A 12,288-nucleotide genomic window follows, 5' to 3' on the forward strand; every position below is an offset into this window, starting at 1 on the left:
TAGAGCGTCCTAGTGAAGGAGTATATTGAGAAGAGGTTAGTTAATACTTGTGATCCTTGGGCACACAGTTCCCTCAGCAGAGGTGAATCCCAGGGAAGGGGCACATTTTCACAAATTTGGGTTAAAAAAAATGCATGCTAAAAGGTAATAATGTAGCAGCTGTGTACAGGTAGGGAGCTAAGAAAGGAAGGGAGGGGAGGGGAAGGAAGGGAAGGGAAGGGAAGGGAAGGGAAGGGAAGGGAAGGGAAGGGAAGGGAAGGGAAGGGAAGGGAAGGGAAGGGAAGGGAAGGATGCATGATGTAAAGTGCATACTGAACTCTCTCTGGAGGAGAGACACACATTTGGCACTGGAGCCCAGGGAGCAGTCCTCTTCCCTCCTCAGGAAGCATGCCGGAGGTCCCCACTAGAGCCCACTCCAACCATCCAGACACAAACAGCTGGCTAAGGCTGGAGGCTAAAACCACTAACTTGATACTCACATCCCTATGGAGACCCTGTATTCCGAGTCCCAAAACTTTTGAACCCTGTCACAAAATTAGAGGACAGAAGAGGATACAGTGTCCTAAGTCCATCATCATTGCTAGATCCCTGGAGGCCACAGTAAGGGAGATATAAACACAAGCCCCAAAGCCCCAAAGAGTCCCCCTGACCCTGCCTCTTCCCCATGACCGCACCTCTTTCCCACCGGCTCTGCTTCTTAACGGAATTTGTGATTAATTTAATGCCTTCACTTTATATTTCCCCAAAGGCAAAGATGGTGGTTCTTTTGATCGGAAGTCGGTATACCGTGGTTCCTTGACACAGAGGAACCCCAATGGAAGGAAGGGAATGGCCAGCCAGATCTTCGCGGTAATGTTTCCTCTCGCCCTGTGACCTGTCAGCTTTATGTATCCATGTTAAGTCTTAACAAAGAAAATTGGAGCTGGGCATGATAGCCCATGGCTTTAAACCCAGCACTCTGGAGGCTGAGGTAGGAGGATCACTGTGAGTTCAAGGCCAGCCTAGGACTACAGAGTGAGTTCCAGGTCTAGAATGAGATTCTGCCTTGAAAACCTCCTCCTTGCAAGAAAGAAAGGAAGAAAAAAAGAAAGGAAGAAAGAAAGAAAGAAAGAAAGAAAGAAAGAAAGAAAGAAAGGAAGGAAGGAAGGAAGGAAGGAAGGAAGGAAGGAAGGAAGGAAGGAAGGAGGGAGGGAGGGAGGGGGAAGAGAGAGAGGGAGGGAGGAAGAAGGAAGGAAAGAAAGAAAGAAAATTGGCAAAAGCAGGTTAAGAACTAAGACCAGAGAATCAAAATGACAAGTGTTATAAAGTCTGCAAATGGAGAATTGAGAACACTCTTAAAAGGTACCAGAGCACACCACAAAGAAAGGAAAGTCAAGACAGGGCAAGCACCAGCTCCATCCAGCAGAGCTGGGCAGGACCAGGCCCCGAGAGACCGCCTCCTGAAGGCCCACACCTGACCCGAGGACCTCAGGGACTCTGCAGCACAGCACCTAACAAGAGCACAGCAGCTTTGCTCACTCAGCGCCCGAGGCCTCAGCTCTGAGTCCTGGGCCCCCCCCCAACAGAGCTGCTCAGACATGGCTCTGTGGCCTCTCGGATCACAAGGTCGTGTTTGGTGCCAGTGCCCTTGATCAAACTCCACTACAGGAGCAATCTACTGTAGAAAGAAACAGGTTTGAGCTGGAGAGATGGCTTAGTGGTTAAGGTGCTTACCTGCAAAGCCAAAGAACCTCAGTTCGATTCCACAGGACCCATGTAAGCCAGATACACAAATGCACAAGGTGGCGCATGCATCTGGAGTTTGTTTGCAGTGGCTAGAAGCCCAATTGCACCCATTCTCTTCCCCTCTCTCTCTCTCTCTCTCTCTCTTTCCCTCTTTCTCTCTCAAAACAAAATATTTAAAAAAAAGAAACAGAGGTTTGTTTACCTCACATTCTGTAGCATCAAAAACATGGTGCTGGCATCAGCTGAATTCTGGTAGGAACCTCAGAGAAGATGCGCACAATGGCAGGAATATCTGTGAGAAGAGATCTTATCACCAGACAGGACCCCAGGGAGCAGTTCAGGAATCAGTGCAGAGTTTAAACAACTTGCTCTAATGGGAACTGACCCTTCCGAAGGCATTCCCTTGCCCTGTGACCTACAGTCTTCTGCACGTTCCACCTCTTCAAGGTCCACCATCACACTGGGGGCCAAACCTCCACTGCATGGAGCTTGGAAAACACCCCATGTCCCAGCCATGGCACTTTGGCTCCCCATGGTTCTCCTGCCCCTGTCTTACCAGCTCAGACCACTGGCTAGTTCTTCCTACCCCACAGTTACTCCAACATAATACCTGTTTCAGGAGCTAGCAATGACTCGCTTGACTCAAGTCTTTCCAAAATTGTTCAGTTAGGGGCTGGAGAGATGGCTTAGCGGTTAAGCACTTGCCTGTGAAGGCTACGGACCCCGGTTCGAGGCTCGGTTCCCCAGGTCCCACGTTAGCCAGATGCACAAGGGGGCGCACGCGTCTGGAGTTCGTTTGCAGTGGCTGGAAGCCCTGGCGCGCCCATTCTCTCTCTCTCCCTCTATCTGTCTTTCTCTCTGTGTCTGTCACTCTCAAATAAATAAATAAATAAATAATAAAAATAAAAAAAAATTGTTCAGTTAGGGCTGAGCTCCCAAGGAATTCTTTTCTCAAAATGTTGTCTCTGCCTGGAGATGTGACTTAGGAACACCACAAGAAAACACATAGAGCTGTCTTGAAATTTCCAAAGCACTTCTTTAGAACATAAACCTGACACTGTGTTGCTGTCTGTATCCACACACGTGTCCATCCGTACATGCTCGTGCAAATGTCTGTGTGCATATCCTCATGTTGCAGCTGCGTGCATACCATGTGTGTGTGCACACACATACACCTAAGTCTTGTCTTCTGTGTGCAAACCTGTGCTTGTGTTTCTTTGTGTGCATATGTCACATACCTGTGAGCACATGTGCGTGTCTGTGTAGATGCTTGTGCACATAAACCCATGTGCACACTCATGTCCATGTGTGTTTGTACTCTGCAGAAACCTGTCATGTCTCAACAGCCCTGAAGAGGGAGGCTCGTGGGCACAGGACAGTACGGCAGTGCGAGCCACATTCCTCCTCTCAGCCCTGGCATCCTCGCGGCCTCCTTGTGCCCACTGCCCACAATCACCGTCCCAGCAACAAGCAAGAAGAAACCTCTATCCGTGTGACACCGCCCACAGGACAGAGGTTCTCAGCCCTCAGCTGCTCATGCAGGTCACTGCTGGACCCAGGGCTCTGCCAGCTTCTGCTGGGAGACACAGCCGGGCTGGCCTGGCTTTCCTCACCAGTGACGCTCTTTCCACCGCTGAAGGTCGCACAGGAACGCGAGCTCCCAACCCTCGTGCTGAGCTTTGCTGAGCTGGTTCACGAATGGGGCGGAGAGGGCAGCTCAGGGAGAGCTGCAGCCCCGGGCTTAGTCCTGGCAGCCCTGGAGCAAGGCCAGTGTGGCGTGTCTGCGAGCGGGACAGAAACTGGGCGCCTGGACAGGTGGTGACAACAGGCCGCTGGATGTGGGGGGATACAGAACCCACCCCTTCCCACAGACCATTCTGCAGCTCCCCCTTCCACAAAGGCAGGAGCAGTGCTGCTCTGCTGCCTCTAGGTCCCCTCCCAGAGGCTCCACCACCTCCCTGCATCGCCACCCTGAGAGCGCGCCTTCACCACCCACACCTTCGGAGAGCCTGTCCAAGGCAGGGCACAGGGACTTCGCTGTGTAGATGGCGCCAACTTCGAGACCAGCTGTCAAACTCACAAAGACCAGTGCTTTGGACTTTGTCAGGAACCTGGTTCTTTGAAGCCATCTGAATCCAGTCTTCCCACGACTGAGGAGTCCTCTCCCACAGCCATCCCCACTCCAGCTGAGCCAAGTTCCCACACCCCGACTCTGTGACACTTCTCTCCACGGCCACACCTCATTGTTCCAGAACCCGGCAGACAGGATGAAGTCCTCTGCCACCCAACAAGGGTGTGTTGCCCTAGGGTGCCTCAGTGCCACGGCGCCTTTGCACTCAGTCCCGCTGCTCCCCCACTTCATTTCGTGGGCTTGGAGACCACAGCCCTCCGAGGGCATGAGCCTGGCAGTGCCCGCCTCTTGCAAACTGTGTGCCACAGAGAGGAATGGACCCAGAGCAGGGACTACAGCCCAGACACTAGCCCAGCTCTCGCGTCTGCTTTAGAGACAGGCATGTGTCTGTGCGCATATCCTCATGCTTGTATCGGCATGCATGCCATGTTGCACACACACACACACACACACACACACACACACATACACACACCTAAGTTTTGTCAGGAGAATGAGGTGCAGCCCACAGATTGTTCAGCAAGGAGAGAGCCTGCAGAGGGGTTGGAAACAAACACTTCCTCCACACATCTTGTACACTGCTCTAAGAGCCTCCTGGACGCCTGCCTTCTCCTTAGGTCCCCACTCTTCCTATTTCTGTCCCCTTTCCACCTTCTCCTTCTCTCCTTACACCCTTCTGGGGACTGTTCACAGCCTCACATCACCTGTCTATACCTCATTCAAGGCCATAGCTGAGACCTCAGCAAAGAACCCCTCATCTATAGTCATCCTTGAGCCCCCAAGTACTTCTTTCAGTCCTTTGTCCCCAAAGCACTTACTTCAAAACACCACGCGATCAACCCTAAAACACTCACCCCATGAAAAAGCAAAGCTGAGCCACAAGTGCTTGCTCCCCGTGCCCAGAGACGCATGGCTCTGTGGCGCACTGCAATACCAGCAGAGCCAGAGCCTGGCCTTGCCTCCTGCCATCTTCCCTTGAAACATTCCAGCTGCCCGTCAGTCATCAATGGATGTCACCAGTCCTGAGAGGAGGAGACGCTGGGCTGAGCTGCCTCTCTCCCCACCTGACAGGGGAAGTGGTGGCTGCAAAGCTTTCCCGAGAAGTCCAGCGGAGGCCAGGGAACAGCACAACAGCGGCTGTGGGCACGCAAGCGACCACTGGCTCCTCCAGCTCTTCTCACCCACAGATCCCTCAAGACAATGACCCTGACGACACTCACATGATGGTTCACATAACCGGTCACTGTCCGTGATGTGATGATTTAGGTAGGTCCAGCCTATGTGGTAGATGCTGGACACTAATTTTAAATTTGAGGATATGGTGGAGAAAAGAAGGCAACTCAACATGTATAAGCAGGAAAAAGCATAACCAACAGCTTTGGAGAACTTACTAGAAGGAAGTGCATTCAACGTGAAAATGGACTTGTGACATGCTCTGTGCTTTGTCTTCTATGTTTGTAGGCATTAAATTTTTCTCAGTGTACATGAATTGCTTTTATAATAAAATAGACTTGGGGCTGGAGAGGCGGCTCAGTGGTTAAAGTCACTTGCTTACAAAGCCTATGGCCCAGGTTTGATTCATGAGTGCCCATGTTAAGCCAGATGCACAAAGTGGCACTTGCATCTGGAATTCATTTGTAGTGACAGGAGGCCCTGGTGCACCCACACTCACTCTCTCTGTGTCTTCCTCGTTCTCTATGTCTCTCTCTCAAGTAAATATTTAAACAATAAACTTGTTTTATACATTAAAGACATTATTTGTTTTATTTTTAATTTTTGTGTATTTTGTGGTGTGCCTATACACATGTTCTTATGTGTATAGTGTGTGCCTGTATGTACGTTCCTGTGTATGTGTGCCTGTACGCATGTTTCTATGCGTGTGTGTGCCTGTACACACATTCCTCTGTGTGTGTGTGCCTGTATGCACATTCTTGTGTGTGTGTGTGTGTGCCTATACACATGTTCCTGGGTGTGTGCCTATACACACGTTCCTGTGTGCGTGTGTCTGTACACACGTTCCTGTGTGTGTGTGTGTGCCTATACACATGTTCCTGTGGGGGGGTGGGGGGGTGTGTGCCTATACGCACGTTCCTGTGCTTGGGCAGCTGCATGTGCACATGTGGAGGCCAGAGGTTGATGTCAGGTGTCTCCCTCAGTCTCCATATTACTTTTTAAATATTTTGATTAATTTATATGAGACAGACAGAAAGTAAACAACAGAGAGAGAAGGTACAAGCGAGCCAAATAAACTCCAGCTACATGCATTACTTTGTGCATCTGGCTTTACATGGGTTCTGGGAATCAAACCTGGGCCATCAGGCTTTGCAAGTAACCACCTTTAAGCAGCTCTCCAGCTCCACCTTAGTTTTTGAGACAGAGCCACTGAATCTGGAGCTCATTGATTGGCCATCCAGTGAACCTTGAGGCGTATCACCTCGCCAATACTAGTTACAGGCGTGTGCCATGGCTCACAGCTTTGATGTGGGTGCTGGAGACCCAAGCTCAGATCCTCATACTTAACACAGAAAGCAATTTACCACTGAGCCACCTCTGCAGACCCTTTAGTTTTATTTTTATTGTTGTTGCTGTTGTTTTGTTGTTTTGTTTTGTTTTGTTTTTTTAGACAGGCTAGCCTTGAATTCACATCAATCCTTCTGCCTCAGCTTCTTGAGTGCTGGGATCACAGGCATGCACCACCAAACCGGACGCACATTATCTTTTCCAGTAAAAATCATCTTACATGTGTTGAACACTGGTTGTGCAGACCATACAAGCCTGGAGGCCACTCTTGTGCGTTACAGGCTCAGGACAGAAATAGCTTGCGGATGAGCCCGAAAGCCTCCATGCAGGGATGAGCAAGGGTCAAAGGACGGCAGGAGTGGGAGCAGCACGCTGGACGTGGGCAGCTTCCTGACCCCTTCACCACAAAAGCCATGGCTTAGGAAGGACTAGAAGGGAGGGCAAGGTATGGCAGGGGCGTGTTCACACTCAATGGCCCTGCGCTCGCTCTGGGAGGACGCGCCGACACATAACCGGACTCTGCCCAAAGGCGAGTGTAAAGAGGGAAGGTTAATGTGTTTTAAAGCCACTTGGTCCAAATGAAATTATATAATTCAGGAAGGAACAAATCACACTGCTGATGAGAGTTTTAAAAAAAAGTAAAAGAAAGGGAAGAAAAAAAGACACCGGCCTCCTGAGCCAGGCGGTGCAGTTGGGGACTGTGGCGACGAGCAGAGACGTCGTCTCAGGAAGGGGACCTGAGGCGTCAGCTGCCTCCCCACTGGAGTATAAAAGACGAGCTCCGGCCAGCAGCAGGCACTCGGAGGCAGCCCTCGTGCCGCGGACACTGGTGAGCAGCTCAGCAGGGATGGAGGGTCTCGGCCTGGGTTGGGTTCATCGGGGGGCCAGGCACTGACAGCAGCAAGTACAGGCACCGAGAGATGCTCAGGGATCTTTGGTCCAGGACCCCCCGCCTTCCTGGGGCCCCTGTCACTCAATGCTGTCCACGATGTAGATGAAGGGACGATGCCCCACTATCAAACAAGGCCAGGAAGCCCCTCAAGGGAGACAACAGGTCCTAGGAACCATGCTCTGCTGACATTCTAGGACACCTGTCGCCTAGCTCGGGCTCTATCCTATAGCAGGCAGAGAGACAAGCCAGTGTGGATCCAGTCCTTACTCTGTTCCAAGTTGGCTCCTTTATTTCCTGTAGTATGGGGCTCCCCTGCCTATGTGGGGTCCCCATCCGGGACTATGAAAGGAAAGCAGGGCAGTGTAAACAGTCCTGGTGGGCAGCTCTTTCTGTGGGGCTAAGGGGGATCTCGGCAGTCAAGGTCAGCCACGAGGTCTTCTTGGAAGCAGGTGGGACCTGGGGGCATCTTCTGAGGGGTCTGAAGTGTCATGAGGGGGAGGGAGCAGGGAGAAGAGGTGCCCTACAGCAGGCGACATTACATCTCCTGGATGGATACCCTCTGCTTCAGCAGGGCACCTGCTCCTGCTCCTCCCCCTGCTCCACTCTCCATCCTCCAGAGGAGAGGGCCAGGTCCAGGTGCTGCAAGCTAATCACAGAGCCTCAGCAAAGTCCCAGGAGGGCAAGGAAGGAGGATACTGAGTGTCCTGCATGACCCGCATGGTCCAGGCAGCTGTCCACTGGGTGTTGGGCTGGGTCTTGGCATCAGCAGGCCCTGAGCTAGGTGTAGGAAAGGACTGTGCACTGAGGTCCCAGCAATCCCAAACCTTCAGCCATGTCCAAGGCTGGGCAGGCCGCTCCTCCACCTCTACAGCTCCCCATGGCATCCCACAAATCTGGTGCCCACCAAGACTTGGGTGTGATCCTCCTGGCTCCTAACACAGATGGACAAACACATGCAGCTCACGCACCTGCCTCCTGAGCCTTCCCAGTGACAGAACCTGTTAGAGGCCAATACACACAGCATTTCACTGAATCCTCCTTAACACAGGAGAAAGTGATTCCCCAGGAAGAGGAGGGATGCTACCAGGGATCAGGTCGACAGAAGAGAGGGCCGCATGGGGGCTGTGGCTCTGTGCACTGCACACACACACACACACACACACTGCACTAGACACACACATACACTCATGGGCACACAGTCATGACCTACGGTACAGTTTTGTATACATGTGTGCGCTTGCTTGTGTGTGACTCACTCCTGTACCTCTGTCCCCAGGCTGTACCCTCACATCTCCAGGACATCATCTAAGAACCCAGGGCCATGGTGGCTCCCAGGGCCCGGCTCCTGTGCCTGCTGCTGCTGAGTCTGGTCCTCCTTGGGGCTGCAAACCGAGCCCACCAGCATCCCATGGAGACCCACAGTGAGTGCCTGGCTCCTGACGACCCACTCCTCCACACCTCCTCAGCCCCTGAGGTGCTCAGCACCTGGGTGGGGCCCGGTCACCGCTGAAGGCAAGGCTATGTCCTTGCCACATGTCCCTACCTTGGGGGCTGACTTTCCAGTAGAAAGTTCTTATAGAACAGACCTCGGTCCCAGGATGACCCTGTTCCCATGCCTTCACCCAGCTTGGCTTGGTCCCTTAAGAACCTGGGGAAAGGGTGGGTGAGGCAGGAAGGAGGTGTTTATCTGGTATACACCTGAATTTGTTTCCCAAAGCTATTCCACTGCCTTGAAATGCCTGACCAGACCTGTTAGGTCCCCCTTCCTTAAGATAGGTGCCAGCATGACACGGTGACTGGGCAGCAGTCGGCTGAAGGGTCCTGTGTGTGGATGCTACACTATGAGCCAGGCCCTGCCACCCCCTGGGAGCACATGGCACAGTCTGGGCACAGGTGTCCCATGAACTGCACTTTCCTTTCCAGCTCCCAACATCAATCCTGCCTGGTACACAGGCCGTGGGATTAGGCCTGTGGGCCGCTTTGGCCGGAGGAGGGCAGCCTTGCAGGACATTGCCCGGGCTGGCTTGCGGTGCCGGCTGAGCTGTCTCTCCCTGGAGGATGGCACCGAGTAGACCCAGCATGGATTACAGCCTGGCTCATGAAGACAGTAATGCAGACCCTTCCCCTACAAACCACCTCCCGTGCAAGCTACCCTCCTTTCAATCCAATAAACGTGCTGGCTTTGTTTACTGTAAGTGTGTGACTGTGTGGTGACCAAGAAGGTGTTTTCCTCCTGAGAGGCCAGGGGAAGGAAGCTCAGAGCCCAGCAGTTTCCGTGAGAAGATGCTCCAACCCACCTGAAAGAGAGCAGCTGTGGCCTGCTCTTAAGAGTGTGGGGTAGGTCGGGGGGATGGCCCAGGGGTTAAAGGGGCTTGCTTGCAAATCCTGCTGGCCTTGGTTCAGTTCCGCACTTTGCATATACAGCCGTATGCACATCTGGAGTTCGTTTGCAGTGGTAAGAGGCCCCAGTGTGCCTATCCGCTCTCTCTCTCATTCTCTCTCCCTCCCCCTCTCATATATATAAATGATTACATTATACATATATAATTACATATATAAATAATTGAATAAATATATATGAGCTACATATCTTTACACATATATGCACTATATAGTGTGTGTGTGTTTATTTATTTAAAAAGAACCTGGGGGCTGGAGAGATGGAGTAGCGGTTAAGCGCTTGCCTGTGAAGCCTAAGGACCCCAGTTCGAGGCTCAATTCCCCAGGACCCACGTTAGCCAGATGCACAAGGGGGCGCATGCGTCTGGAGTTCGTTTGCAGTAGCTGGAAGCCCTGGCACGCCCATTCTCTCTCTCACTCTCTATCTGCCTCTTTCTCTCTCTGTCACTCTCAAATAAAAATAAAATAAAAATCTTTAAAAAAATTTTAAAAAAAAAGAACCTGGGAAGCAGGCTAGGGAGATGGCTCAGTCAGTAAAGTGCTTGTCATATCAGCATGAGGACCTGGGTTTGGATCCCCAGCACCCACATCAAGGCTGGAGGTGGTGGCACATGTCTATAACCCTAGTGCTGGGATAGCAGAAATAGGAGGACCGTCTGGGCTCGCTAGCCACCCAGTCTAGCCAAGTTGGTAAGTTCTAGGTTCAGTGTGAGACCCTGCCTCAAAAAGCAAGGTGGGGGATGATAAGAGAGACAGTCAGCCCTGACATCTGCCCACACACCCCCCCCCACACACACACACACATTCTCGCTCACACACAGGGAACCTAGGGAAGAGCCGGAAAAGGAAGGGGACCTTAATCCTGGTGCACATCTGAATCCCTGATTTCCATACTGAGTGACATTTCTTTGGTCACCAGCAGTCCGCAGCTCCCACCCAGCCAAGGTGACCAGAATGGCTTCACTGCACCAAGCCAGGGGACCGCACACTATAGAGGGCAGCACCCTGATGAAAGTGGCATAGCCACTCGGCCTGGAGAGTGTTCCTCTCTTCAGTCTGACGTTAGAGCAGTTTGGGATTGCTAGGAGCATGAGCTGAAACTGTGGAGGATCCCTGGAAGCCCTGGCCACATCCCCACGGCCTCCCGTCATCAGCACCCTGCTGCAGAGGACACATGTGCCTCAGTCCAAGTTTTGAGATGCCGTTGTTGCATACATTCCGTGGCGTCTGTTAGGCTCACACTCAGTGCTGTGACTGCTGCGCATTTGGGCAAATGTAAGGCACAATGACTCATGGCATTGCTCACCACTCTACACAGCACCTGTCCTCTGCGTGACCCCTACCCCTTGTGGAACTAGCAACCGCAGATGATCCATGTCACTCAGAGAATTCCAGGTCGATTCTAACCAGCCCTGGGAGACTTGAACCTGGACTGCTTCCACCTCGTGTGCCACCTTGAAATCACACGGGATGCCCCTATGCCCTGCCTTTCACATAAACTAGCTCTGGCATTAGGAGACACACTGCTCTCCCTGGAGCCTGAGTGAGTCTGTGCTTCTCTGCACCTCACCTTCCATATCTGAACGCCTTGGGACAGTACTCCAGGCCTCACTGCTGAGCTTGGTGGGCCCAGAACCTTCACATCCTTGTGGATGGAGCCCCTCCCCAAGGCCCACACCAGTCCCGTGTGGGTAATACATCCATCCCAAAGAGTGGCACTTATCTGAGCCTGAGCCTGAGGCTGACTGGCAGGAGCCCACCCTGACCACAGGACCCCTGTTCCCTCAATCCAGAGGGCCAAGGGCAGGACCCAGAGCAGAGTCTCGGCTACCTAGGGCCCAGTCTCCCAACCCCAGCCACAGCAGGGCCTCTGAGGTGGAGTGAACTGTGGGGACAGGCACGTGGCCAGGCCTACAGCAGGGCACATCCCAGCAACTTGGCATTTCCCTGGAGAGGAGTTAAGCATAAGTGACCACAGGGCCCAAGAGTCAGGTTCCTATGGTCTGCTCCCCAGAGACCTGGGGACGGGTTTTCTAACAATGCCACACGGGAAGGTCCAGGACAGCATGGCTCTCAGTAGCCCATAGGTGGGGATGGACAGCCCCATGGCCATGTCAGACAGTGCTGCCCACTTCAACCGTTCTGTAAGTTGAAGTTCCTCTTAGAGCTCTGGGGACTGCAAATCCAAAGTCAAGGTACCCTAGATCTACTGTGTGCTCCGGCCCACCTCCTGGCTGACAGACTGCTGAGGTATCTTCTCACTGTGCACCCACACGAGATGGTTAGTCTCCGTTGGCACCTTGACAGGATTTAGAATCATCGTGGAAACAATCTCTGCATATGTCTGTGAGGGAGTTTCTAGATTAGGGTCATTGCCTAGCTGGGGACAGCACCATCTTAGGGGCTGGGATTCTGGACTGAATATGACGGGGAAAGCAAGCTGAGTCCTAGCATTCATTCTTCTCTGCTGCCTGAATGCAGACGTGACGTGACCAGCTCTGCCACCGTGATGGATGGCACTCTCGAAATGCCAGCCAAAATAAACCCTTCCTTTCTCGAGTTACTTTTATAAGGCATTTTGTCACAGCAACAAGGCAAACGACTAATACACCATGTCATG

At 52.4% G+C, this 12,288-nt stretch overlaps 2 protein-coding genes across 3 annotated transcripts in view; both read left to right on the top strand.

The window, feature by feature from the left end:
* Positions 1 to 5,432, top strand: part of Mlph (melanophilin) — a 46,586-nt gene extending 41,154 nt beyond the window's left edge. For both annotated transcript variants that reach the window (XM_045146683.1, XM_045146682.1), the window contains exons 15-16: positions 749 to 849; positions 3,051 to 5,432. In XM_045146683.1, coding sequence (XP_045002618.1) covers positions 749 to 849; positions 3,051 to 3,077 — 128 coding nt within the window. In that variant the 3' untranslated portion in view covers positions 3,078 to 5,432. The remainder of the gene's footprint in view (positions 1 to 748; positions 850 to 3,050) is intronic.
* A 3,157-nt stretch (positions 5,433 to 8,589) lies between these two features.
* On the top strand, positions 8,590 to 9,340 carry Prlh (prolactin releasing hormone). The gene is made up of 2 exons (XM_045148355.1): positions 8,590 to 8,689; positions 9,192 to 9,340. The coding sequence occupies exons 1-2, from the start codon at positions 8,590 to 8,592 to the stop codon at positions 9,338 to 9,340; spliced, it is 249 nt and encodes an 82-aa protein (XP_045004290.1).
* The last annotated feature ends 2,948 nt before the right edge of the window (positions 9,341 to 12,288 follow it).

This window comes from Jaculus jaculus, chromosome 4 (genome assembly GCF_020740685.1).
Source record: "Jaculus jaculus isolate mJacJac1 chromosome 4, mJacJac1.mat.Y.cur, whole genome shotgun sequence".
NCBI classification, from domain to species: Eukaryota; Metazoa; Chordata; class Mammalia; order Rodentia; family Dipodidae; genus Jaculus; species Jaculus jaculus.

Bases quoted from the DNA above. Each gene is read 5' to 3' on its own strand.
- Prlh (XM_045148355.1), top strand. From the start codon at position 8,590: ATGGTGGCTCCCAGGGCCCGGCTCCTGTGCCTGCTGCTGCTGAGTCTG. The intron at 8,690-9,191 runs GTGAGTGCCTGG...TTTCCTTTCCAG, and splicing joins GCATCCCATGGAGACCCACA to CTCCCAACATCAATCCTGCC.